At 31.8% G+C, this 25998-nt stretch overlaps 2 protein-coding genes across 2 annotated transcripts; both read right to left on the minus strand.

The window, feature by feature from the left end:
• Nucleotides 1-6367: 6367 nt before the first annotated feature.
• On the minus strand, nt 6368-11404 carry LOC134265206 (microfibril-associated glycoprotein 4-like). The gene is made up of 3 exons (XM_062747461.1): nt 9531-11404; nt 8644-8740; nt 6368-6760 (listed from the first exon to the last, which is right to left on the minus strand). Exons 1-3 carry the CDS (start codon nt 9690-9692, stop codon nt 6615-6617), a joined length of 405 nt encoding a protein of 134 aa, XP_062603445.1. The 5' UTR covers nt 9693-11404; the 3' UTR covers nt 6368-6614.
• Nucleotides 11405-22671: 11267 nt separating this feature from the next.
• On the minus strand, nt 22672-25549 carry LOC134265205 (microfibril-associated glycoprotein 4-like). The gene is made up of 5 exons (XM_062747460.1): nt 25008-25549; nt 24775-24923; nt 24139-24235; nt 23681-23848; nt 22672-23180 (listed from the first exon to the last, which is right to left on the minus strand). The coding sequence occupies exons 1-5, from the start codon at nt 25243-25245 to the stop codon at nt 22921-22923; spliced, it is 912 nt and encodes a 303-aa protein (XP_062603444.1). The 5' UTR covers nt 25246-25549; the 3' UTR covers nt 22672-22920.
• Between the last annotated feature and the right edge of the window lie 449 nt (nt 25550-25998).

The following is a 25998-nucleotide window of genomic DNA, read 5'->3' on the forward strand; positions in this document are numbered from 1 at the left end:
AAAAAGGGAAAAAGCAATACTTTATACAGACTGAGTCGTATACACACTTGCCTGTTACGCCTTTGGAAATTATCTTATTCTCTCTTATATAACTACAACCTGTTAATTTTGGCTGGTAGCATTTTGCGTAACAAGCCAACGATACCAATTTTTAAAATGGAAAACCTTGCAATCATAAATTATATATAACTTACCTGTACTCAGAAAGGACTACTTCAAAGATGTGTATGTTGAGAAAAAACTTAAATTGATAATAAAACTGAAAACCTCCACAGGTATGTTAAGGTTACAACCAAAAATTCTATATGCCTGTATGATATGACGTCATAGTAAGGTATATGACGTAAAGTTTAGAGATAACAATTTCTTAAAATCGATATCTAAGATAGATTTGAGGTCGTTAATTGGATCAAAACATGCAGTGGCATAATACAAACGGACTTTTGTTCTTTTTGGGTCTCTGTATTTATCATAGGGGTTAAATACCAAACCCGTGACGCCATAACTGTTGATAATGAAGTAGCAGAGTGTAAGTGAAACGTAACGAGAATTCATGTAAACAAACACAAGAAATCGGAGTTTAAAAGCATTTAGAATGAATATCATGCGTGATTCATGTGGAAATAAAGCTTATGAATAAGGTATGCTAATATAACTCTACAGTAGACAGGGTGTTTACTTGCCGATCAGCCTTTCCTCTGTCGTTTGTTACAAAAAGATGCAAAAGTTCAACACTACACCACATACTTTGAAACTTAATTTTTGTTTCTATCTAATGTTCTTCTTATTTTATTGTTTTTGGAAAGTACTACTAGAATCGTATGGTTTGCAGGAATTGATACGGGAATTGATGCATTTTTTCGATGTTATGAACAAAATGTAAAAATTTTGGGGAGGTTTTCTCCGAAAGTGTTGAATAATTATTTCTGTGATAGGACAATAGGATTCTAACAGCACTTTTCGTGGCGCAGAGATGTTTTTACATAACTATTACTACAAATTGAAATTTATTATCCCCGGGGTATTGTTGAACTTTTCACTTTTTCATTAAGGCATTTTTTTTCTTATTATAGACGTCACGTACGTGGTGACGTAGTCGTGAAGTGCTTCCTGTAGTATAAGTCCCATTGAAGTCTATAGAATGCAAAATGATAGCAAAAGTTTTATCCATGACTTTTCCGATTTATTTGCGTTACATGTTATAAAAAAAAGTGTTAATTCGCCGAATTCTGATTCTTGTGCTTCCTTAGCAAACCCCATAACAAGTACACCGAGTCACGCCTCACCAGTCTTGACATTCGATTACTAATTACAGATGTACCTTTCTGCCTTTCTTACAAAAACAAAACAAAAAAAACTTTCAATTCATCTTTTTTTACTGCAAACAAGAACATAATAAATCGCAGATAAGTTAAAGCGCGATTTATCCTTTTGAATACAAAGTTAGTTATATCACGATAGACTACAAGAGAACAAGCTTCATATCGCTATCAGGAGAGGGCGGGTTTGATTTTTGTGAATCCTAAAAAAAGAAAAGAAAAACGCCACAAGGTTATCTTTAAGATAATTTGTTTGTGACCTCTCCGGCTCATGGTTAAAGGAATGAGTCGGAATATAAGTTGTTTTTTCAAAAGAATACACGTTGAGAGGAAGAGGAAAATCGACATAGAAAACACATTGTCTTGCTGATCTGATAACAGTGCCTTTCTTCATTAAACATTATATTTATAGTTAACGTTACAATATAATGTAAACTTTCACACACATTATATCATAAATAATCAAGATTTTTTTTTCAAATTTTAAGAATGATTTATTTTAATTAATATACATTTAAATTTGTTTCTTTACTCTAAAACAATGATAAACTATAAGTTAGTAAAGATAATTTTAAAAAGGTATAAAATGTAGAGAATAGAATAAAAGAGTATGAACACATGTACGTCTAGTTTATTGGAGAGGTTTTGTCGTTTTGTCAGGATCTCTATAAATCCAATTATGTCTTTCTTTCTTTCTTTGAATTCTTTTTTTTTCTTTTTCTTTTCTTTTTCTTTTTCTTTTTTTTTTTTTGTTTTTTTTTTGTTTTATTTAAACAAAACACGTCTTTCTTTTGAAACTTTCTCTGTTTGAAACTATGAAAAACAACATATTCCTATCATTAAGCTCTATTTTGTCCACAAGTAAATAAAGAAACCCGCTTTTATTTCATATACGTTAATAATATATATTTTATACACATGCATTTCTTTATCATTTGATATATATTATTCACAATAAAATTTATTTAAAAAATGAACAGTATTCAAACTTACAAAGCAATAATAAGGCCCCCAGGGTCATGATTTGTACAATTTAGAATCTACACTAACCCAGAATGCTTCCACATAAGTTTCAGATTTTTTCCTATATATTTCTATGTTTAACTTTGATTCCACATTGTGGCCCCGCCCTTCATCTTGGGGTCATGATTTGAAAAATATAGATTCTACACTTCCCTATAATGCTTTCACATAAGTTTCAGCTTTTCTGGCTAAGTAGTTATTGAGAAGATTTTTTTTTAATTTTCTGTATATTTCTATAAAAAAAACTCCCCATTGTGGCCCTGCCCTTTCCCCAGGGGACACGATTTGACCAATTTGAATTCTAAACAACTCCAGGATGCTTCCACGTAAGTTTCAGCTTTTCTGCTCCAGTGGTTCTGAAGAAGATTTTTCCTATATATTTCTCTGTTTAAATTTGATTCCCCATTTACTAATTTTCCCTTTATAATATGATTAAATTTAAAGATGAAGTTTAAAGAAACACCGTGGGTAAATAAATTTTAATTTGAGAATTTAGAGACATCTTTGTGAGCATTTTCAATTACTCAATGCCTGATTTTCAGAACCTGAGGATCGGATAACCTTAATGAAAGAATTATAAGCGAGTGAGAATGTCAATTTTTGATTCATGTTAAATTGAAAAGGGTTGCCTAGAAAGTTACAGGTTTTTTATATTCAGCGGCTTTCTATCATTTACGATTTATAAGGCCTTTGTGTACATCTACTTCTGTAAATAAATTAAAGATCGACCCATCACGTTTATTTTAAGTGGTGCTGAGAAGTATATCTAAGATAAAGATCCTAACTGCGAGAAAAAGCCAGGGTACAGCTTTGTATAGTATACGTATTTTAACATTTTACGAAATCTAAGAGAAAAAAAATTAGGCGTCAGAAACAAATTTAAAGCTACTTGGCGAAAGAGGGCTAAACTAAAAAAAAGAATGGAGGCTAATCCAAAATCTCAATGTCCATATTATGTATACCAGGTATCTTGTCAAAATAAGGGACTAAACTTTTCCTATACCTTGCCTTCTCTCCTCCCAATTTGTAGACATAGATACTTGGAAAATTTTATAGCTTTGGCGCTTGTATGTAGTATTCCAAAGTTTAAAGGGGCTGTGTGGTTGTGGGTGGTTTTGGCCAAAGATAGACTATTTTGATCTCCTTAAGAAGAAGAGCTCCATATAAAGATACAAGGATGTATGATGAAATGATCAAATTTGAAAACTAAAACTTATAAAATTTTTCTTTGCCAAACGATAGTTGAGAGCTTAGTATATCATATCCCAAAATTTAAGTTATATCTGGTGATTACTAAAAAAAATATTTGTTTACCGCCTAGCCTCCATAATGGACTCGAGTATTTTAAAAATGAAACGCACTTTTCAAAATATATCATTCCTGAAAAAAATATTTACCAATGTCTCTCTCTGAATCTCTCATTCTCTAGAAACTTAAGTATCTACTCTGTAGGACATTTAGCTTGCTGCTTAAGTTTGTCAGTACTTGGCCAGGTATTCTTAAGAAGCTTGTATGGAGTGAAAACCAACTCCAGCTTCGATTATCTAGAAATCTGTTCCAAGGAGGAAAATCAATACAATATTAAAAAATGTAATGACTTCTTTCTAAAGAATCACATCACGAAAAAAGATGACAATTGAAAGAATCCTGACAAAGTGTATACAAAGGGTTCTTCAAATATTGGTACCTGGGGTAAAAGGGAGCTTGTTTGGGGAATCGAATTTAAAACGAGGAAAAAATGAAAAAGCAAAAATATTTACCATAGAAAACACAAGGTGAATGAACCGAGTCACCAATATGCAAATATTTTCCAGAAAATGGAATCTTTTTTTTCTTAAAACATGGTCCCTGGCAGTAAGACGGGACATAAAAGATCATGATTTATTATGTTAAAAAATCCACATAGCCAACCATAAATATATACGAATATTACTCAATATGCTGAAAACATTAGGTTGTGTATTTTTTTTGTTATGACGTGGACCCCGGACTTGGACCTTGTCTCTATATGTGATTAAAGTAATGGGTGTGTTCTTGTTTAACCTAATTATTAGTCCTAAATAATTTTTATTATTATTTCCTAAGTATTCATATTTATATTTATTTTTAGGGTTATGATTCATCTCCTTCAATCCAAGAATCCTCAGATTTAGAAGGTAGTTGTTTATCAAAAACGTGTTCCCTCCCTTTAAAGACATGCTCTCTACCTCCGACGACAATATGTCACATGATAATCACAGTTTTACAGGTGGAAATAGATAAGAAACCCTATAATTCATACACATGTATTATCTTTCTTCTGAAAAAAAATAAATTGAATCTGCCTACAATGGTTTGAGTTCTTCGCAATATTTTTTTTTAATTTTTTTTTTCTGTTTTCATAGAAGTTCGAGGTCCATTGATTGAAATTATGAATTTTATCTCAATTAGAATAGAAATATAGTTCATTGTGAGGTTTCCATAATTTACCCCTTATATAAAATATTTTTTGTTAGTTTCTGGAGCACTGCCACAAATGTTTTTTTTTAAAAAAAAAGGTTATCAGGCATTTTATTGAGGGACCACATGCATATACATGTTGTGTATGTTTTCTATCTATTCTCTGAACCATAAAAAGTAATTTGAAGTAGGACATGCCCCCTTTGTCACGACCATGCTGTTATATATGAAAGTAACAATTAAAATTAGATTATATAATTTAACTACAATAGAAGACATTCACATTTACTAAAGTTATTCCTCTTTGCGTTGTTAATCAGGGGTCAACCGGCGTAAAACATTGTTTTCCCTCTATAATTGTATGGGTTAGTAGGATTATAGAAATAAAATCTATATAAGTATGTTCATTATGTTTTTTTCATGTTGCCTCATACTCTGACGATACGGGTAAAATGGGATAAAGGAGCGTTACGCCGACAACGAAAGATAACTCTTAGGGATGTAAATTCGCCTATGGAAAACCACTGCGAACCTAATTTTATCATACAGTAACATTTAAACGACGTTCACCGTTTGTAATGTTAACATAAAATTCATACCTGTATATAGACCTTTAGTGATCCTTGTTATGGTGTTATGAAGGCCTTAGCTATCCAAACACTTTATAAACAGAATACATGTGCATGTACTGTAAATATATATGTTTTTGAAACAAATGTAAATGTATTCACCATATATACAACTTAACTTCTTTTTAAAAAAAACCTCCTTCTTTAGGATTGTTTGAAAATTCACGAAATTGAAATTCGTAGAGTGTATCAGAAATAAGCATAGTTATTTCTTAATTTATAATATCATCAGATAAATAATGATATTAGATAAAGTAAGATTAAAACAAAACCTTTTTACAGAAAGATACGTTTAACGCAGTCAGTTTATTGGATAATAAGTTTATAAAAAATATTTTTAGAACATAATCGGACAGTATCAAGAAATTCATTACAGAGTAATATTAGATCAGTTTTTACACAACATATTAGGACGATATAACGAAACTCATTACATAGTTATATAAAATAGATAACATAGTTATATAAAATAGATAACAACAATACTTTGCATTATTTCAGAGATAACACCATTAGGAGTAGAATTATAACACCAACATCTAATTTAGTATGAACATGTATAAGTGAAATATTTAACACGTCATGAACATCAAATAAACCAAATGATTGACTGAATGGCGTGATGTCGATCAAAAGTCTTAAATCAACAATATAAACCACAAAGTAAAACATCATTTACACATCATATAACACAGTAAGTGAGGTTTAATCATCATGACAGTCTCCTTTATATCACTACCAGACTTAAGTGGCGGATACCATGGCCTGAGCCAGAACTCCGGGGACCAGGGATCGTCAGAGCCTCGTTTAGGTCAGGTCAACTGGTGGGCCAGGTCTCGGGTCCTTATTTCACCATGTTGACCTCGAAAGGGGTAATTAATTGTATAATATAACACAGTCAGTGAGGTTTTATCATCATGAGAGTCTCCGTTATATCACTACCATACTCAAGTGGCGGATACCACGGATTGCCCCAGTTAGCCGAGGACCAGGGATCATCAGGGCCTCGGTCAGGTCAGGTCACCTCGGATCCTTACTTCACTAAGTTGACCTCGAAAAGTATATTTTATTGTATAATATAACACAGTCAGTGAAGTTTTATTATCATGATAGTCTCCGTTATATCACTACCAGACCTAAGTGGCGGATACCACGGATTGCCCCAGTGTTCCGGGGACCAGGGACCGTTAAGGTTGGCGGAGTGTCACACGTTATACCACCAGCCTCCTCCCCCTCCGGCATAAACCGCACAGCCCCCTATACTTGCTTTGTCGTTATCTCTGTCTGGGGTTGAAAAGTTCATCCCAGACAGATTGGTGGTAGATTCTCCTGTGTCTAGCATACGGTCTCCTACAGTAGTCAAAAATACAATATTACGTGGCTATCTATATCAACTATATCTACATGATATAATTAACAGTATCAAGGATAAAGTATTACATAACTTCTTATATCAAATATATCTATATTGTATGAAGAACAGTATCAAGGATAAAATATGACATGACTATCTATATCAACTTATTTGATATAATGTACAGTATCAAGGATTAAATATTACATGACTAACTATATCAAATCAGATTATTCCTTTCTATAAAGTTTTATCTATATTTTTTAAATATTACACATTTACTACTATATAAGATAATTCCTGTATATAACAATAAAAGTTAATGCAAAAAAATATCATTTTATATATCATACAATTATGGACTCCTTTGGTGTAGAAATGATTGTTTAATTATATAGTCCGAATTTAAATAGATAAGACTTTGAAGGCTGCAGGACGGCACCATTTTAATTTACGAACTTCCGTCGTTGAAAATTTTAAAACATATCCAGATTACAGTTTGTAACCTCCGTGTTTTCCTTTACGAGTTTCGTTATGCGTATGTGTGTTTAAAAATAATCCTATGATAGGTTTGTCTAATTTATTTTTCCTGCTCAGATACATAGTTGGCTTCGGCCGTCGCAATCATTGTTTGCAATGTTGACTGTGAAGTCACAATGACACTGCACGCACATGGACGCTCCGGTGAATTCGGTCTCAAATCCGGTGAATACGTAGCGTTATGAACTTTTTGCGCTTGTTTATATTATATATGAAATAAAGATAAACTATATTATAAAATTTTATATTTTACACCCTATTAATTCACCAGTTTTAATCGAACAGTCAGCATAGAAAATGATTTAAATTAAGAAGTTATGAGAATCAAAGGTGTTTAAAGAATTGTTATTATTGGATATCATCAAAAGAACTTTACTTTCAATTTTGGTATTTGTATTCTTTATAATTTATTGATATAGACATCTCTCTCTCTCTCTCTCTCTCTCTCTCTCTCTCTCTCTCTCTCTCTCTCTCTCTCTCTCTCTCTCTCTCTCTCTCTCTCTCTCTCTCTCTCTCTCTCTCTCTCTCTCTCTGCACATTAATAGTCCCATATTTAACCCACCCCCAGTGTTCCCGTAGCTGGACCTCCAAGAAAAAGTCTGTAGTTGTTAGTTTCCTCAGACACAGAGAACTTTTGATAATGTTCATACAACGTTGTACCATTTCTTAAAGTTCATACAACGTTGTACCATTTTCTTAAAGTTATGGAGACATAGAGGGCTGAGTTATTTCCCTTTGTCAGCTGGTGAATGACATCATGTCCTTCAATATATCATTGTTCTAGTACAGTTAGCAGAAATGCATAATTCAGTTCATTACGGGGACACCTTAGTTTGATACAACCTAATAAAATTCAAAATATTTTTCAGAGAGGTCATGTCAGCATTTTACACGATTGGTTATTTAAGGTCAGACAAGATGTTCCTCAAAATTAGTTTTGGATATTTTTGTAATGTATGAAAAATATTCAAAATTTTAATAGCATTTTGATTTCTAAACCATTTTCTAAACGTTTTTAAAAAATCCAAACACTTTAACATTTGAAATTCAATTTTTTTTTTCTTCCCCAAAGGATTATATAAGAAAAACTACCTCTGGTATCTTGCAGAAATACCTGGTAAGGTACATCAATTTTTTGTGTATAAACATGTTTTAGTAGCAATATTTCAATGACAAATTCTTAGAAAAATTTATCTATTATTAAGGAACGGCTCGTCTGTCCTTAATGTAAAGGCATCTCTATAATGATAATTTATATCATAGGAAATATATTATTTTCATCAACATAACTAAATGTATGTCTAAAATTTTATTTCTTTAATAAAAGACCATATTTTACCTATCCAATAAGAGCCAGCTGGGTTCCCAAAACTTTGTTTGTATTCCGCCCAGGTCCTGCTGAAAGCCACTGATCCGCTCAATCGTCTCTGAATTGCCTAAAAGATATAATGGAATAATAATCATAATAAACGAATAAACATCATATTAACATTGTGTATCCTTTGTACTCATAATATTAATTTAACAACAATATAGAAATATGCGTACCTTTACAATGTGGGGCGTTTTGCAAAATTTTTATTGTCGATTTTGTAATTTTGGATGAATATAAACAGAAACAAATAGCCTTCAGGCCTAATGGATGTATTTTTTCTAGTCATATAGATATTTAGCTTTCTTTAATTCTTTCATATATCGAAATCCAATATGTTTGTCCTTCTACTGAATGCTAGGCAATCCCCCCCCCCCCCCACTAGACAACAAGCCCCTTATTTATTGTCGTCATGAAATAATTAACATCTTTTAACACCTAGGGAAATGAACTTTGGCATAGAACTATTTTATCAACATTCAAAATATGATATACCTGACAGAATCAGGATAAAATTTTATAAAGAATGGAAAATATAGTAAATATTTCAGGCATATATTTATGTTAACTTTGTACAAAAAATAGGATGTAAATGCGTGAAAAGAATACAAACTAAAAAAAATATTACAATTGTAATTATTTATTGTAGATTTGCATATTAAATTTATGTTATTGAATAATAGTAACTTTTCTTGCGATTTATAAGAAAAAGAGTTATGTGGGTATTTTTTCTCTATAATAGGACGAGCTGTCCTGCGGCGAGTTGTCCCTGGTTCCCTGCTACTCTTTTATTCATTGAACGGGTAAACTATAAAAATGCTTTAAAGAGAGAGAGAGGGGGGGAGAGAACTTACTGTCCACCCTCCGCCCTGTGACTCCATATTACAGAAAACGTTGACAAGTCTCTTGGTTCCAAAGGGATATATAGTATATACCCCGGACTGTATCTCTCCGTTAATATAGAGCTCTTGGCAATCCAAATTTCGCTTGAAATCTGAATTTAAAAAATGATACATTTATAATATTGTAAAAATCATATCAATGAATACACGAGCTAAATTTGAGAGAGAGAGATAAGAGTGTGGAAGAATAAGGGAGATTTGCCTTTCTTGATGATGTGAACATCTTCATCGAGTCTCGTCATCCTCTGCCTGAGGGAATCAACAGATTCTTGGATCCTCCCCTGTTGGATCAGAAGTCCTCGAATTTCTTCCATTGTCTCTCTATTACTGGCACAGTCGTCTTTTTCATTCACATAAATGTACTGGGAACTTATACACAGGAAGCTGGACACAAAGAGCGCAACCCACACCATTGGGCACCATGATTTGCTTTCTTAGGCTGTCTTAGTAAAGCGTTTCTGGGATAGAGCGTTTCTGGAATATACCCACAGCTTTATAGATCCCTTACCAGGGAAGTTTAAAATTCATCCAATGAAATAATTCAATACGGTTCCCCCTTAAAATGACTTAAATATGCAGGAAATTCTACAAATATGACATAATGGTGACTTCAAGTTTATTATGCATGGAATAGGCATATAATATCAGGTAAGGGGCGATCCTATCCCTCCACTAATTCTAGGTATGTTTTTTCCTAAAAATTACAAGCATTCACAGGTTCACACAGTGAAACATATACACACATGATCAATACACAGTGAATTTGTAATGCCTTTTGTTCTTGTTTTGACAATAAACAGTTTCAAGAGTTTTTTTAAAAGGAAAAACTCTTATTAAGATAGTTTTTTGAAGAAAAAGATTCATAATTTATCATAATACGTTAATAATTTATATTTACTCAAGAAAAAAACTCATACATGTAAATTCAGATTAAACATAAAATCTAAGTTTTCAGTTTAAACTTTATTTCTTAAAGTAATTTCAGCGTGTGTTGTGTTGTGATAAAAATCTAACATGTCCTTTGTTGCTAATTTAAAAGTTAAGTTGATGTCATTGTCATCGCCCCCTTACTTCTAGGGGCATAACGATATGTACTTTGCGACGTCTCAGATCTAGTGGATTTCCAATGTACAAACGTCGAGGACTAACGCCAACTCCTCTCAGTCTCTTGCAAACAATTTGTGCACTTTTATGCTGATTTCTTCAACCAGCAACAAGCATTTGTAGCAGCAGTTTGTGCGGCAGTTCTCAATCGATTGCTGAAGGGAGACTGAGGGTCTGACGATCCTGTCTGTGTGTGGTAACCCGTTGACGGTCAGTTCTTCGTCTGTCATTCGTGTTCTTAGCTGGTGATGATGTACGCTGCAAAGCCAATTGATGTACACTAAATGCAGTTGCAACCTCCTTTTGAGTAGCTCCATAACAACCTGCACATGCACATAGTAGATTAACTTTATGTATTTCTTATATACGCTATTTAGACATTCATTTTGAACCCTTTGCGATCCAGATTGTCCAGTTTGAATTTCTAATATTCATTAATCATTTTATTTAATCGGGATACGAAATGTAGAGATCTAGTTAGGCAAATCTCATGTGCACGAAACAATAATAAGTTTCTGTGTAAAAGCTTACGTTTCCAGTTTTTCTAGCTAAAATATAGTATAAATACTATAACACACGCTGATAATAAATAAGATTACAGACAGAAACAATGGATTGCTCTTATATTAATTTAGTCCTAAGACTCGGTATAGATACGTTATTCTCAATTAGGGAGACTAAACATAAGTAATTCTGAATTCAGAAGACTCTGTATTAGATATTTTGGTTCAGAAGACTCGGTATTAGATATTTTGTGTTTATGAATACGCCTGATCAGAAATTGCATTTGAAGGAAGAAAAAGAAAGTATAATATTTGACTTTAATTTTAGATATCATTACTGATGGACCGAATATGTGCTGCATTTAAGTTACCAAGAAGAATACAATCATTAAAATATTTTAAGAACGACTTGTTTTAAAAGGAGTTACCATCCTTTATTTTCAAAATTATGTCCCAAATTTTTGAGTTATTTATAGTTTTCACAATGTGAATATCAATATACCGTAAATCTGGAAATTTTTACGTCGATTTTATTTTGCGAATTCGGGTAAAAATGCTGTTGATTAATTTTTACGTTTCAAAATTTTGCGAATGACCACTGCTTTGATTACATTTTCTTATTGATAATTTATTTTTAAGAAAAATATTTTTGCGAATGCAATGAACTCGCAAATTTGCTAAAAATATATCTACAGCAAAAATTTCCCAGATTTACGGTATATGACTCAGACTATACAAAAAAGTAGTTGCAATGCAACATATTTTCGTTATTAGAGCAAATAAAGTGGGCAGAGATTTGAGACTAGAGGAGTTCATGTTTAGATATGACAGTTTTTATTAATTACGAAATGTTTTAAAATGAAAATATATATATTTATTTTATGGGAAAATATATGAAAATTAAGAATAAGGAAGAAATTCAAAAAAAAACGGAAAAAAACATATATGCAGAGAAAGGAAAACTGATTAAATCTTGAAGGTTTAAAGTCTAAAAACTAAAATATGAAGGTCTAAATGATAAATTTAAAGATATTGTAACGGAAGAAAAACGCAAAAATAGAAAAATCAGATGGAAGAGAACCATAGGCAGATAAAAATGAATGTGGTCCTTCGTAACTAATATTTAAGGAAATTGAATTTCCTCTGACGTATTGATTTCAATGTTCGATGTTGTTCATTACGAACATTGACATAAATATAGCCTATTCATTCAAATGTTATACATCAAGATATATTAACCTTTTTAAACATTGGGTAGAAAAAAATCTAATGTGTTTGAAGATTAAATATAAGATCGGATGTTTCGGGACGCCGCTATTTTGGGACCTGATAAAACGTTTCGGGACTTGAAACCAGGAAATGAATTAAAACTAGTTTATTTGTGTTTTTATGTTTATGAACATGTTGAATTTCCTAATTACATTGGTCCATTTGATTGGGAGTAACTGAAAGAAAATAAATGTTATGAGATTACTAGTTATAGAGTAGAATGGCATTGCATTGGACAATACAGATCATTCTATACTGTAAACTGTATTTATGTAATTCATTAAATAAAGAAAACTGTTTAATAAAACTTCACGGGGACATTGATTCTTCGACATTTACAAGAAGGATTGATAGCTGTAATTAGAATGCTAAAAATATCATCCTAGGCTTTCAACATGACCAAAATGAAACAAAAATATATACAAAATTGTAAATCACACGGAACACACGTGAAAAATATTTTAAGTGCGTTAGAAATTTATACACCTGTATACCCTGTATAGAAATTAATTCATATATATATATATATATATATATATATATATATATATATATATATATATATATATATATATATATATATATATATATATATAAACGATACTGTTTGATTCAAGGTGATGTATGGGAGTTTTATTCTTTTAGCCCTAAATTCTTAACAGTTACAAATATTTAAAGAGTTCATATAAACAAATTAAAAAAATTAAAGTATGCTTAAGGTATTAAATTTACTTGATTATACATCTTGTCAATATATATCGATTTATGATTAATAATGCATGCTTAGAGTATTATAGTTACTTTATATACATTTTGTCAATTTATAACAATTTATAAATGATAAAGTATGCTTAGAGCATTAGATTAATTTGTTATACATTTTGTAACAATTAATTAGTAAAAAAAAGTATGCTTAGAGTATTAAATTTACTTCATATACATTTTGTCAAATTATGACAAATAATAAATAATAGAGTATGCCTTGAGTTTTTTGCCCAGTAACTCTTATTAGAAATTCTACAAGTGTACCAACAACTACATCTGATATAAATGATTGATTAAACTATTAATGAGTAAAATTAAGTTTAAATTTGTACAAGTTTATAAATAAACATAATATATTAAAACATGCAAGAACCATGTAAATACATTTAATGAAATTAAATTGTTAAAGGCGTACAATTTTCATAATGTGTAGGGGTGGGGTCATACAAGCTATACAAAGGCAATGAACGATAGTTAATGGGTGAATGTAATAATACAATATATTACATGTGTACACACTTGCTTTATTTTAATTCATTATTAACAAAATCGGGTTAACATATTGCACCTACATACAGTACCTGCATCGTTATTCTTTACATTTCTATCGTGTCCTATCGTGCGTGTATCCTATCGTATCGTGCGTGTATCCTATCGTATCGCGTTTTCCGTATATCAGTTTTTGCGTTTTCTATCGTGTTTTCCGTTTATCGTGTTTTTGCGTTTATCGTGTAGATGGTTTATCAGTTTCAATCGTGTATCGTGTTTTGCGTTTATCGTGTATATTCGAAAACCCTTGCTTTTTTATCTTTACAATAGAAAGAAACTACTGAGCTATTCCGAGTTTCTTCTTCGGTTTCTTAACTAAGATAAGATTACTTCAACCGTAAAAGATAAAAGAAAGCTTTATCCAATTGTTTTCCGTCATTAAAAGAAATATTAAAGCGTAGAAGGAAAAGAATAAATAAATAAAGTAATTTATAAATGAATAAATTGATCAATTAATAATAAAATAAATAAATGAAATAATTATACTATGGTCAAGCAGAGAATGATTATCAAAATTAACTGTAGCTCTATTTTCGGAAATTAAATTATACTCAATCGCATGCTCTTTTTTTTGAATATAATTTTCGAATTGTATGATTTATTTTTTCAAAATTAAATATTATTTATATGATTATCTTAAATGAATCAGAGTAACTAGTGAAATATTTTTGGTAAACTACTGTGTATGCGTACCCCAAAAGCAAATAAATAAATAAATAATAAGCAGGGGATTAATATATGTACACATGTGGCCTGAATGTTCAGTGATGGATCGATGGAGCTGGACAGATTGTCTCAGTTTTCAATTTTTTTTTTCGAAATTAGTTCATCATATTTTCGTTTAAAAAGGATTTTTAAAAAAAGCCATAACTTGTGTATCACTATATTTTTATTATCTTTAATGTTTGTTGAGTTAATTTACGGCATATCTTTATTGATGACACGACGTATGTTAACATTATGTTGTTAATAACATCCGTGTTATTGGGTACAAGCAGTTTGCAGAAGCCGAATTCAGTCATAAAATACATTAAATACATCCGATACATTCTAAGTCGTAAGAAAAAAGTCACTGTTTACCTGTATAATTAAAACATTTCCATTTCACATCTATTTACAGTTTATACGCTTTGGTATACTGATAGCAAAACCTGTTTTGATATACATTAAAAATGTTCATTGCATACTGTACGTTGTTTTATCTTACAAAATGTGTTAAGCAGATAAATTAAATCACAATCTATCATGAAACATGTGACATCATGAAAATCATGGACGATCTCAAAACAGACTAAATGTGTGAAGCTAAAAGAAATATCTACTTCAATATCATTTTTGTTTGGTCTCGGTGATGAAAAAAACCTTTTACCCGAGAGCAAGTTCATCAAATGATCTGAAGGATCGTGAATCTTTGTTTTGTACAAAAATAAGCATGCTTCTTAGAGTTGTCGTTATTTGTCCAGTGATTCTTCGAAACTAATTGTGAGTTAATACTTGCTTTTAAACTCTAGAAATTTTAATTTATAAAAGAGAAAAGAGAAATAGGATAAAGTGATTTTTTTATTATACTGATAATGATCCTAGGGCATGTCTGCAATGCCTAATCGATGATCTTGAAAATTTGCAAAACGATATCACTTAGAATGAAGATAATATATATTTATTAGCCTCTTCCACAGATCCGATTATAGGCACACGATACAAAGCTCTATATCAAAATAATTCTCAGATATATACAATGTATATAAGTAAATTTTGATCAAATCATTGAGTTTAATATGTGGTGTGTTGGAGGTTAAAATAGAGGATCTTCATTCAACTTGATATCGTCTTAAGAATGCTGTATGCATTGAGAGGATGTAAATGCAGCAATATTTTCAAGACAATCGGAATGCTAGAAATTGGAGGGAATGGGTGTGTTAATATCTTTAAAAAAAAAACATCTGTAGAACCCGTCATTCAACAATATGTAGGTATCAGCAGGTAGTGTAGATACCTTTAGAGAACCCTGGATGGAGATAGGATGGGGATCAATATTGTTGGAGAATAACACTGAATGACACGGTACAGTGTACAAAAACAAACAATCAATCTCATAAGAAATGGAGAGGGCCTTTGTTGTAAGAAAAAAAGCGAGACTATTTTCATTGAAACATAAGCATCCCCATGCATTTGCAGGTTGATTCTATTTATAGTAAGACACAACACCACACCTCTCCCATTGTTCATGCAGGGTTTAACCTTCGATTGTGGTCAAAGTTTTAAATGGGGATATCTTTAGAAAATTTAATATAAAATAATTAATGAAAAATAAAATATTAAAAGAAGATCAGAAACACCATTGCATAACAAGTAATTAGGAGGGTATAAAGAAATGTATGACATATTAATATAAAATCTTTACTTTGTGGATGAAACCATGTGATTAGATAAATTTAATCACAATCTATCATGAAACATGTGACACGTCATGAAAATCATGGACGATCTCAAAACAGACTACGAGGGTTGTCCCAAAATTCCGTAGACAAGCATTGTATTGTAGGAACCCTATGTCATACATTAATGAAACTTCGTATATAGATTAAACCAACACTATCTAATAAATTTATGGACAAATATGGAGTAACTACTCAAATTAATCTAATTTAAAAGACACATTTCATTGTCTGGTGTAGGAAGGCGGCGTAATACCCAAACGTCACAATTAAAAATTGGTATATTATATATAAAATCCTACAGAAAAGTTATTACTACCCTGTATTTTTTGAATGTAGGTAAAAATTCTCAATATAGTTTTATTTACTATATTTCCTCAAATTTTGGTGTGTATGCTTTGATAAATATGAATTTTACAACGTTTAATAAACATGGGGTTGAAATCCGACTTTTTGAAAAATGGCAGCTGCTTTGGCAAAGGCGGCGCACTAGACTATGTTCAAGTGTTTTGATCCTGAATTCACTCTCACAGAAATGTACCAGTCATAAATGTTTGGTACACTAGGAAACTTTTTCTCGTCGTAAGTATTTAAAATGACCAAAACGGTTTCTCTAAGTATATGTGAATAACAGTAACTAAAATAAAAGACATGGCTAAGAAATGGGCAAGAACTCCATTGTGCAACTTCATTAGAGAAAACAGAAGAAAAGCCAATAGAAATATAGTGTTTTCAAATAATTATAATTTTATACCTGTACATGCATATATTTTGTTTACATATTTTAATGTTTGATCATATCATAGTAATTAAGATTTTTCACATTTACAACTATAACCGTTTCGTTTAATTTAAGAATTTGATCCTGGTAATTGAAATATTTTCTCAAAAAATTTGAAGCGTTGACATATTTATTTTTTGACGTTGCAGATTGCTCCGGGTGCTAGATGAGGATATCACTTTAAATCCTATAACTCGAAAAGTTTTCAAGTAAACATAATAAAACTTCGGAATTTATCTGCCAAGAACACGCTTTATCCATCCTGAAAATTTTATAAAGATACATTAATTTCTTGAAAAGATTTGAGCTCAGTCTACGAAATTTTGGGACAACCCTCGTAAATGTCGTAACTTTAATAAAGGAAATTAAAAAGTAAATACTTTTTACGTCATAAACACATCATATATCGTATTAAATGAGTTTTAATCATCACAAAGATCTCCTATATATTTCTGCCATACAGAAGTGGCGGATACTATTTATAGATCCAGTCTGTTGGGCACCAGGGACCAATCAGCAGCTCAGTTAATTACGACTAAATCTGTCGTTACGTTTGACTGTGGTAGTCATGTTCATCCAAGATAGTTCCTTGTGTTTAACATCCTGTCATCTAAAATAATCAAGGATAAAATATCACGAACTATCTGTCTTAAATTTCATCATTCCTTATTGCAACATTTAATGTAAACGAACATAATGTGGCATAAAATCAGTTTATATTGTATACCTTTTAATTCACAACCATTAATCTTATTGTCAATATTAAAAATGATTCCAAGTTAATCTTTATATATCTTTGATTAAAGGTATTCAAACAGTTGATATAATAATATTATTTCATTTTTAAAAATGTCGTAATTTATAAGGAAAGCAGTGTCTTTTATTTTATTATCCTTTTTATTCATACAAAAGATTGTACCTTTCCTCATTAGAGAAATGACTATGCTTTTTAAAAGCTGCTAATGATGAAAACCCGCTTTATGAAAGCAAAATCATTAAGCGTTGCACTGCATAATGTCATATATTGATATATGATATATATTGATATTGGACAATCTCAACCCCTAAAACTCACTCGCTTTAACTGAAGAATTATAGGCGGTTAAGAATGTCATTTTCAATGCATGATATTTTGTCAAGTGATACATTGTAAGTTTCATATTTCTATCATCATCAGCGGCGTCTTTTTGTAAATAATTACTACAAAGCTTTTGCGTACAACCTCTTCTCTAAATCAATAACAGTCCGGCCCAGCAAGTCCCAACTTCAAATGTCCATTTTCTGTCTATCTTATATATACCCGGTATCTTAACAAAATAAGACGCCAACCACCAACCCCCCCCCCCACCAGGCCCCTCCCCTCCCTGCTGCAAGATATAGTTCTATAGCCTTGTCGCTTGTATTACGTTTTCCAGAGTTAAAAGGAGCAGAGTATTTTAAAAATCAAACGCACTTTTCATTCCTTAAATAATTGTTTCCTCTCTTAAAGAAAATCCCATAGTATATATTATTTTATATTATTAACCCTAATACTAGTATTAATCTTCTTGATAACATTGAAAATGATTTATATTAATTATCTAAAACAAACACGTTTATTAAATCAACTGTTTTAATGATCCCATATCATTAAATGACCTCTACCTTTTAATTGAACAAGATCTATTTGAAATGATGTCAATAACATGCTTTCCATTCATTGTAGTATTGCGTTTGTTGGCTTTATTATTTATTTCTGAAAAAAAATTAGAAACCTCTCTCTCTCTCTCTCTCTCGAGCGATTTAATTCTCTCTCTCTCTCTTTCTCCCTCTCTCTCTCTCTGAAGAAAAGGAAAAGAGGAGAGAGAGAGAGATGTCGAAACTTTCATTTCCGCTCTGTGGGACATTCAGCTTGCTGCTTACGTTTGCCAGTACTAAGCCAGTGATTCTTTAGAAGCTTGTTTTGAGAGTAAACCCACTCCTGTAGCGATTACCTGGAAATCATATTTATTACACAAAGGGGAGATAATCAATAAACTAACAAATATGAAAAAAATGGAAATAACTTCTTTCTAGAGAATCACATAAACAAAAAAGATGAGACTTGATATCATCCTGACAACGTGTGTATCAAGGTGTCTTCACATCCTGACACCGTGTGTATCAAGGTGTCTTCACATCCTTACACAGTGTGTATCAAGGTGTCTTCACATCCTTACACAGTGTGTATCAAGGTGTCTTCACATCCTGACACAGTGTGTATCAAGGTGTCTTCACATCCTGACACAGTGTGTATCAAGGTGTCTTCACATCCTGACACAGTGTGTATTAAGGTGTCTTCACATCCTGACACAGTGTGTATTTAGGTGTCTTCACATCATCACACAGTGTGTATCAAGGTGTCTTCACATCATCACACAGTGTGTATTTAGGTGTCTTCACATCATCACACAGTGTGTATCAAGGTGTCTTCACATCCTGACACAGTTGTATTTAGGTGTCTTCACATCCTGACACAGTGTGTATCAAGGTGTCTTCACATCATCACATAGTGTGTATCAAGGTGTCTTCACATCCTGACACAGTGTGTATTTAGGTGTCGTCACATCCTGACACACTGTATATTTAGGTGTCTTCACATCCTGACACAGTGTGTATTTAGGTGTCTTCACATCCTGACACAGTGTGTATTAAGGTGTCTTCACATCCTTACACAGTGTGTATTAAGGTGTCTTCACATCCTGACACAGTGTGTATTTAGGTGTCTTCACATCCTGACACAGTGTGTATTAAGGTGTCTTCACATCCTGACACAGTGTGTATTCAGGTGTCTTCACATCATCACACAGTGTGTATAAAGGTGTCTTCACATCATCACACAGTGTGTATCAAGGTGTCTTCACATCCTGACACAGTGTGTATCAAGGTGTCTTCACATCCTGACACAGTGTGTATCAAGGTGTCTTCACATCCTGACAAAGTGTGTATTTAGGTGTCTTCACATCCTGACACAGTGTGTATTAAGAAGTCTTCACATCATCTCACATTGTGTATTTAGGTGTCTTCACATCCTGACACAGTGCGTATCAAGGTGTCTTCACATCCTGACACAGTGTTTATCAAGGTGTTTTCACATCCTGACACAGTGTGTATATAGGTGTCTTCACACCTTGACACAGTGTGTATCAAGGTGTCTTCACATCCTGACACAGTGTGTATCAAGGTGTCATCGCATTAATAAAGGGGAGCATGCATAAGGATCAAGGTTTAGAATAAAGAATTGAAGGGAAATATTATTTACCTTTATTAACACAAGCGGTATAAAAAGAGACAAATATTCATTTTTTTTCTTTAGTTAAATATTGTCATTTTTATGCCCCGTCATCAACGATTCCGGAGTATGTACGAGTAGTTTTTGCCCTGTCCATCCATCTGTTTGTCCGTTTGTATGTTTGTCCGCAAAAACTTTAACCTTGGCTTTACTTTTGATTTGTTTGAGCTATTTTTTTTATTTATATTTTTAACAGTTGTGGCTAGGGTTTCCATACCTGTACGCATGTATATTCCAGTATACAAGACATTAATTTGGGTTAATAATATATTTGACCTTTTGACCTTTGCACTATATTATTTTACTCACTTTGAATAAAACTTTGGCCATAACTTTTGAACTTGTAACAAGATCTTCGTTAAAATAGCAACAACCTTGTCTTTTAAACCTTGATCTTGGCCTTATATATTGGTTAATCAACCTGTGAAAAAATATAACATTGGCCTAAAAATTTAGCACTTGATTCTAAAGCTTCAATATCTCACATGTATATTTATTATCACAAGACCTATTCCTTGGTACCATTATTTTGAGCCTTTGACCTTGGCATTGTAGTTTTATCCATTTTTAAAAAGTTTAATCTTGTTAATAACTTTAAGTAGTTGGTGCTTGGGCTCTCATATTTTACAGGAGTATTTACTGGGTCAAGTCCCTGTTTTGGGTAACAAGATCTTTCATCCCCCCTTGAGGTTGACTTACATTTGAGAAACTGTAATCTTTTTTAAAAGCTACCGTACGGGAATATCAATCTTTCACAAACGCATATTGTTTCTTTTTTGCTTCAAAACATGGTCCCAGCTGGTATTTAGGTTTCAAAATATCTAGGCACTTTAATAAATGAAATTTCCCTTTTAGGGCTGGGGGGGGGGTTGGGAGTTGGGGGTTGAGTCTTAAATAGTTTTAAGAGGATTAAGACTTAAGAATTAAAATTTACTTTTTTGAACGATGTAGTCTCATAAATGCAAAAGTTTTAACGCGCAATACTGAATTTCTTTGCACACAGGGTCCGACGCAGTTATGAGATTATATTTGTCATAAAAATAATTAAATGCTTATATCTTTATCCCCTATATCCTGTCTACAAAATTAATGTAAGTAGTGGTATTGTTCACAAAATGAAAAAGGGTCATCAAGCGTTTTGCATATGGTGGCTCTGTTCTCTGTACTATTCTAGATATCGCAAAAATAAGAGTGTCGGGTACATAGTAGAAATTATACTTGAAAAGCCACTTAAACAGTTACTAAGATCAGATTGCTCAATATGAGCGCGAATTTGATTTTCTCTGTAAATGAAATTGCTCAGCTTTTTCCGTTTGTGATATATAATACTTTATTATTTTGACCTTTAGCTCCTTGTTATTGCGTTTGAATGCCAAAGTTTCAGCACACCTCATATGCGGAAAACATGTGCATGGAGTGTAAATAAATGTATTTTCAAAAAAAAAATCTAAATAACCCGGTATATATTATCATTCAGTGTAATTTTTCTTATGAAATCCATTAGAAACTTTTATAACACAAGCAAAACCTTGTCAGCGTGCGCTTGAATACACAGTAGGAACTATATGCATTTTCAATACCCTAGGAACACAACAGTTTAAACTGTTTTATTTCAATTTAATGAAAAACTATAACCCTGAGAAATTAACATAAAAATTAATGTCAAGTGCGTTTAAAACTAGTTTGACACTTTTTTCCTCGCAAGATATGTTTTCCTTATTCAACTATGCAACGCCATTTTACGTCATTTGACGTCGAAAAAGGCTGTTACATCTTTTAACCACGGCAATTATGAAGAGCGCTAAATTCAAATTTAACATTTACGAAATAAGCAATTATGAAGAAGGAAAATAAGAAAACAAAATATATGCACTGAATTCATACTTTTGGATGTCTTCCGTCCTATAACACACCGTGCTTTGCAGACAAATTATCAAACCACCCAATGCGTGGTATTCAATTTGTTGGCACAACCAGGTCTGTTAAAGGACCGAAGACTCCAAAAATATGAATTAAATCCTTAAATACAACAAGTTGAGCTTTACTACTATAAGAAAATCCTTTTCTAGGATTATCTGGTATATTTTCACGAGGGCATTCATTTAAAATCCATTTAGTGTATCAGAAATAAGCATATGTTTCATTGTTTTTTTATTTACTTCATAATATCGTAAGATTAATGATAATAATAAATATAGTAAGATTAAAACGAAAACTTTATTATACAGAAAGATAAATTTAACGGAGTCGCCGTATTGGATAAGTTCATAACAATATTTTCAGAACATACTTGGACTTTATCAAGAAATTTATTACATATTAATATAAAAGCAATTTTTAAAACATAATAGGACGATATCAATAAGTTTATAACGTTGTTATATAAGACAAATAACGACAGAGATATGTATTTTAACATCAATAACACAACTAGGATTAAATTAATAACTCATTTATGTATCATATATAGATTTGAATTAGTATGTATATGTATAAATGAAATATGTAAAACTTCATGAACATTAAATAATGATAACTGACTGAATGTCGTAACTTTGATCAAACGTCTGAAGTGAACAATATTAACAACAAGTGACGCATCATTAACACATCATTCACGTAATCAGTGAGGCTTTATCATCATGAGAGTCTCCGTTATATCACTACCATACTTAAGTGGCGGATCCCAGGGTGCGTGCCAGTGTTCCGGGGACCATTTACCGTTGAGGTTGGCGTAGTAACACCCGTTATACCACCAGCCTCCTCCCCCTCCACAACAAACAGCACAGTTATCATAAAACCTGTCGTGGTCTCTGTCCAGGGTAGAGAATGCCATCCCTGACAGATCCGCCGAAAAATCCCCCGTGTCAAGCATACGGTCACCTGCGGTAATCAAAGATAGTATTACATGGACACCTGTATCATATCAAATCAGTCCTATTCATAAAATTTTGTTGATATTTATCAAATATTACACTATCATATACGGTGTACATGTATATCAAATAAGATAATAAAAATTTATAACAGTAAAAGTTAAAGAAAATCAAATAGTATATTTCTTATTATTTATTTTGTACACCCTTATACTGGTATTTACAAGTATAAATCTTATTGTTAAGGTTAAAAATGATTTATATTAATAATTTTAATCAAACACATGTATTAACACAACTGTTTTAATGATCCCATATGATTAAATGATCTTTACCTATTAATTTAACAAGACCTATTTAAATTGACGTCAATAACATGCTTTCCATTCCTGTGTAGTAATTACGTGTGTTGGTTTTATTATTTATTTCTGAAATAAATTAGAAACCTCCCTCTCTCTCTCTCTCTCTTTTTGTTTATTGATGTCACATATTAAACCCACTACCTACCCAGTGTCCCGGTAGCTGGTCCCCCAAGAAACAACCTGTAATTGTCCGATTCATTAGAAACCGAAAACTCTTGATAATGTTCATACAAAGTTGTTCCATTTCGTAATGTGATGGAGATGTAGAGGGAGGAGTTTTTTCCCTTTGTTAGCTGGTGAATCATGTCATTTCCTTCAATATATTATTGTTCTAGTTTATTTAGCAGAAATAAACATAATGAAGTAAATATATTTTCATTTCAAGGTCACCTTGGTCTAATTCTACCAAATACACTAAGCCTTAGATATGTCTGCAGAGATATCATGCATGTCAGCTATCCACTTGATTTTGTATCAAATTATAAAAGATATATATGGTTATTTATAGCAGAAAAAGGATTTTTTTTTTTTTGAAATGATAAAACTTAAAAATTTAAAAGAAAATTACTAATAAAATAAAATAATATCGTAACAAAAACATACCAATCCAGTAAGAGTCAAATACATTCCCAAAACCTTTTTTGTATTCTGCCCACGTTCTGTTGAAACCAATAGATCCGCTTAATCGTCTCTGAATTGCCTAAAATATATAATAGATTAATAATCATATTTACATCCTGTATAATTTATACTCTTATCTTATTTCAAAACATTTAACTTTCTTGAATGTATAACTCCACAATGGAGACTGTGGCTTAAAAACGAATACCCATTTTGTACTTTTTTAACTAATATAAACAGAAATAAAAAGGCCTTGAAATTTAATAAGTCTATTTTCTGATGAATTTTGTAAGCTTAGTTTTATATACAGATTCTTCTGTTCATTATGCTTTTCTTAGATATATTTTGGAAAGCATATGCATGTGTTGGATATTATTATCTCTAGGAACCTATTCCTTCAACGTGTGAACTTGAATATACTTCAGCTAGTTTTAATTACATTAAATACCATTTTCATGCTAATTCAACGCCAGTTATTTAGCAAAAAGGTACAAAAAGAAATTTAAAGACATTTAGCAATCAAAGTACTATAGATTTAAAAGTAATTCCTGAATTTGAGAGAGAGGGGGGAGAGAGAGAGAAAGAGAGAGAGAGAGAAAGAGATATGAAAGATCTTACTGTCCACCCTCCGCCCTCTGTTTCCATGTCACAGAACACTTTGAATCTGGTCTCGTTATCAAAAGGATAAATAGTATATACCCCAGACTGTTTATATCCCGTTATATACATGAAGAGATCCTGACAATCCACATGTTTTAGTTTTAAGCCTGAATTTAAACGAAATACGTAGTTGGTATTGTTTTAATCATATCAATCAATAAGCAAACCAAATCTGAGAGAGAGATATATACCTTCTTTGACGATTTTAAAATCTTCATAGGTCTTGGTTACATCTTGCTCGAGTCCCTTCACCATCTTTCCGAGGGAATCTACTGATTCTTGAACCCTCCCTTGTTGGATCAAAAGTTCTCGAATCTGCATCATTGCCTCTCCATTCCTGGCACATCGATTCTTTTCTTTCGGATAAATGTACTGACCACTTATACATAAGACGCCACACATGATGAACGCTGCCCGCACCATTGCCATGTTTAAACTTTGTTGTTGTCTTAACTAATTTAAAGCGTTTCTGGAATATAGCGTTTCTGGAATTTAGCCTCATTTTTATGTATACAAGTCTGAACAGGAAAGTATAAAATTTAACCAATGGAATGATTTATTACCATTACCCTTCAAACGTTACTTAAACGTTAAGCAGAAAACTCTACGATTATGAAATAATCGAAACATCTAATAAGTTATCCAAGCATGGATCAGATAGGAGGCGGACATGTCCCTCCACTTATTCTAGGTATTTTAAACAAATAACATTATTTTTCTCAAGTTCAAGCAGTTAAACAAAAATACGTTTGCATTAAACAATGACTGTTTTTAAAAATACAGTTGCTTTTGCTACAGCAATAAACAAATTCAATACATTATTTAAAAAGACCGCATAAAAATAGCTTTTTAAAGAAAAACAATTCTGTATAATTTTAAAGCCTGGGTTTGGATTTGTATATTATTTGTATATTTGTAATTGTAATTGAATAATAAATAAATATACATGTACATTATAGTTTTAAATAAATCTCTTCAGAAAGATACCAAAGTGATTAAAGTTTTTCAATAATATCAATTCTATAGCTGAAAACGTATTGTTAATCAATGAAACATTGAAATTTAAACATTTATTTTCATAAGCCTTTGATACATGCATTCACTACAATCAAATGACTTATACAACTGGTTTAGAGAGAACATTTGGTTGGAGATATCTGATATACGTATTGCATTTAAAAT

Source organism: Saccostrea cucullata, unplaced genomic scaffold, assembly GCF_032062105.1.
Source record: "Saccostrea cucullata isolate Sc308-1 unplaced genomic scaffold, CSIRO_AGI_Scuc_v1 ctg3143, whole genome shotgun sequence".
Taxonomy (NCBI): Eukaryota; Metazoa; Mollusca; class Bivalvia; order Ostreida; family Ostreidae; genus Saccostrea; species Saccostrea cuccullata.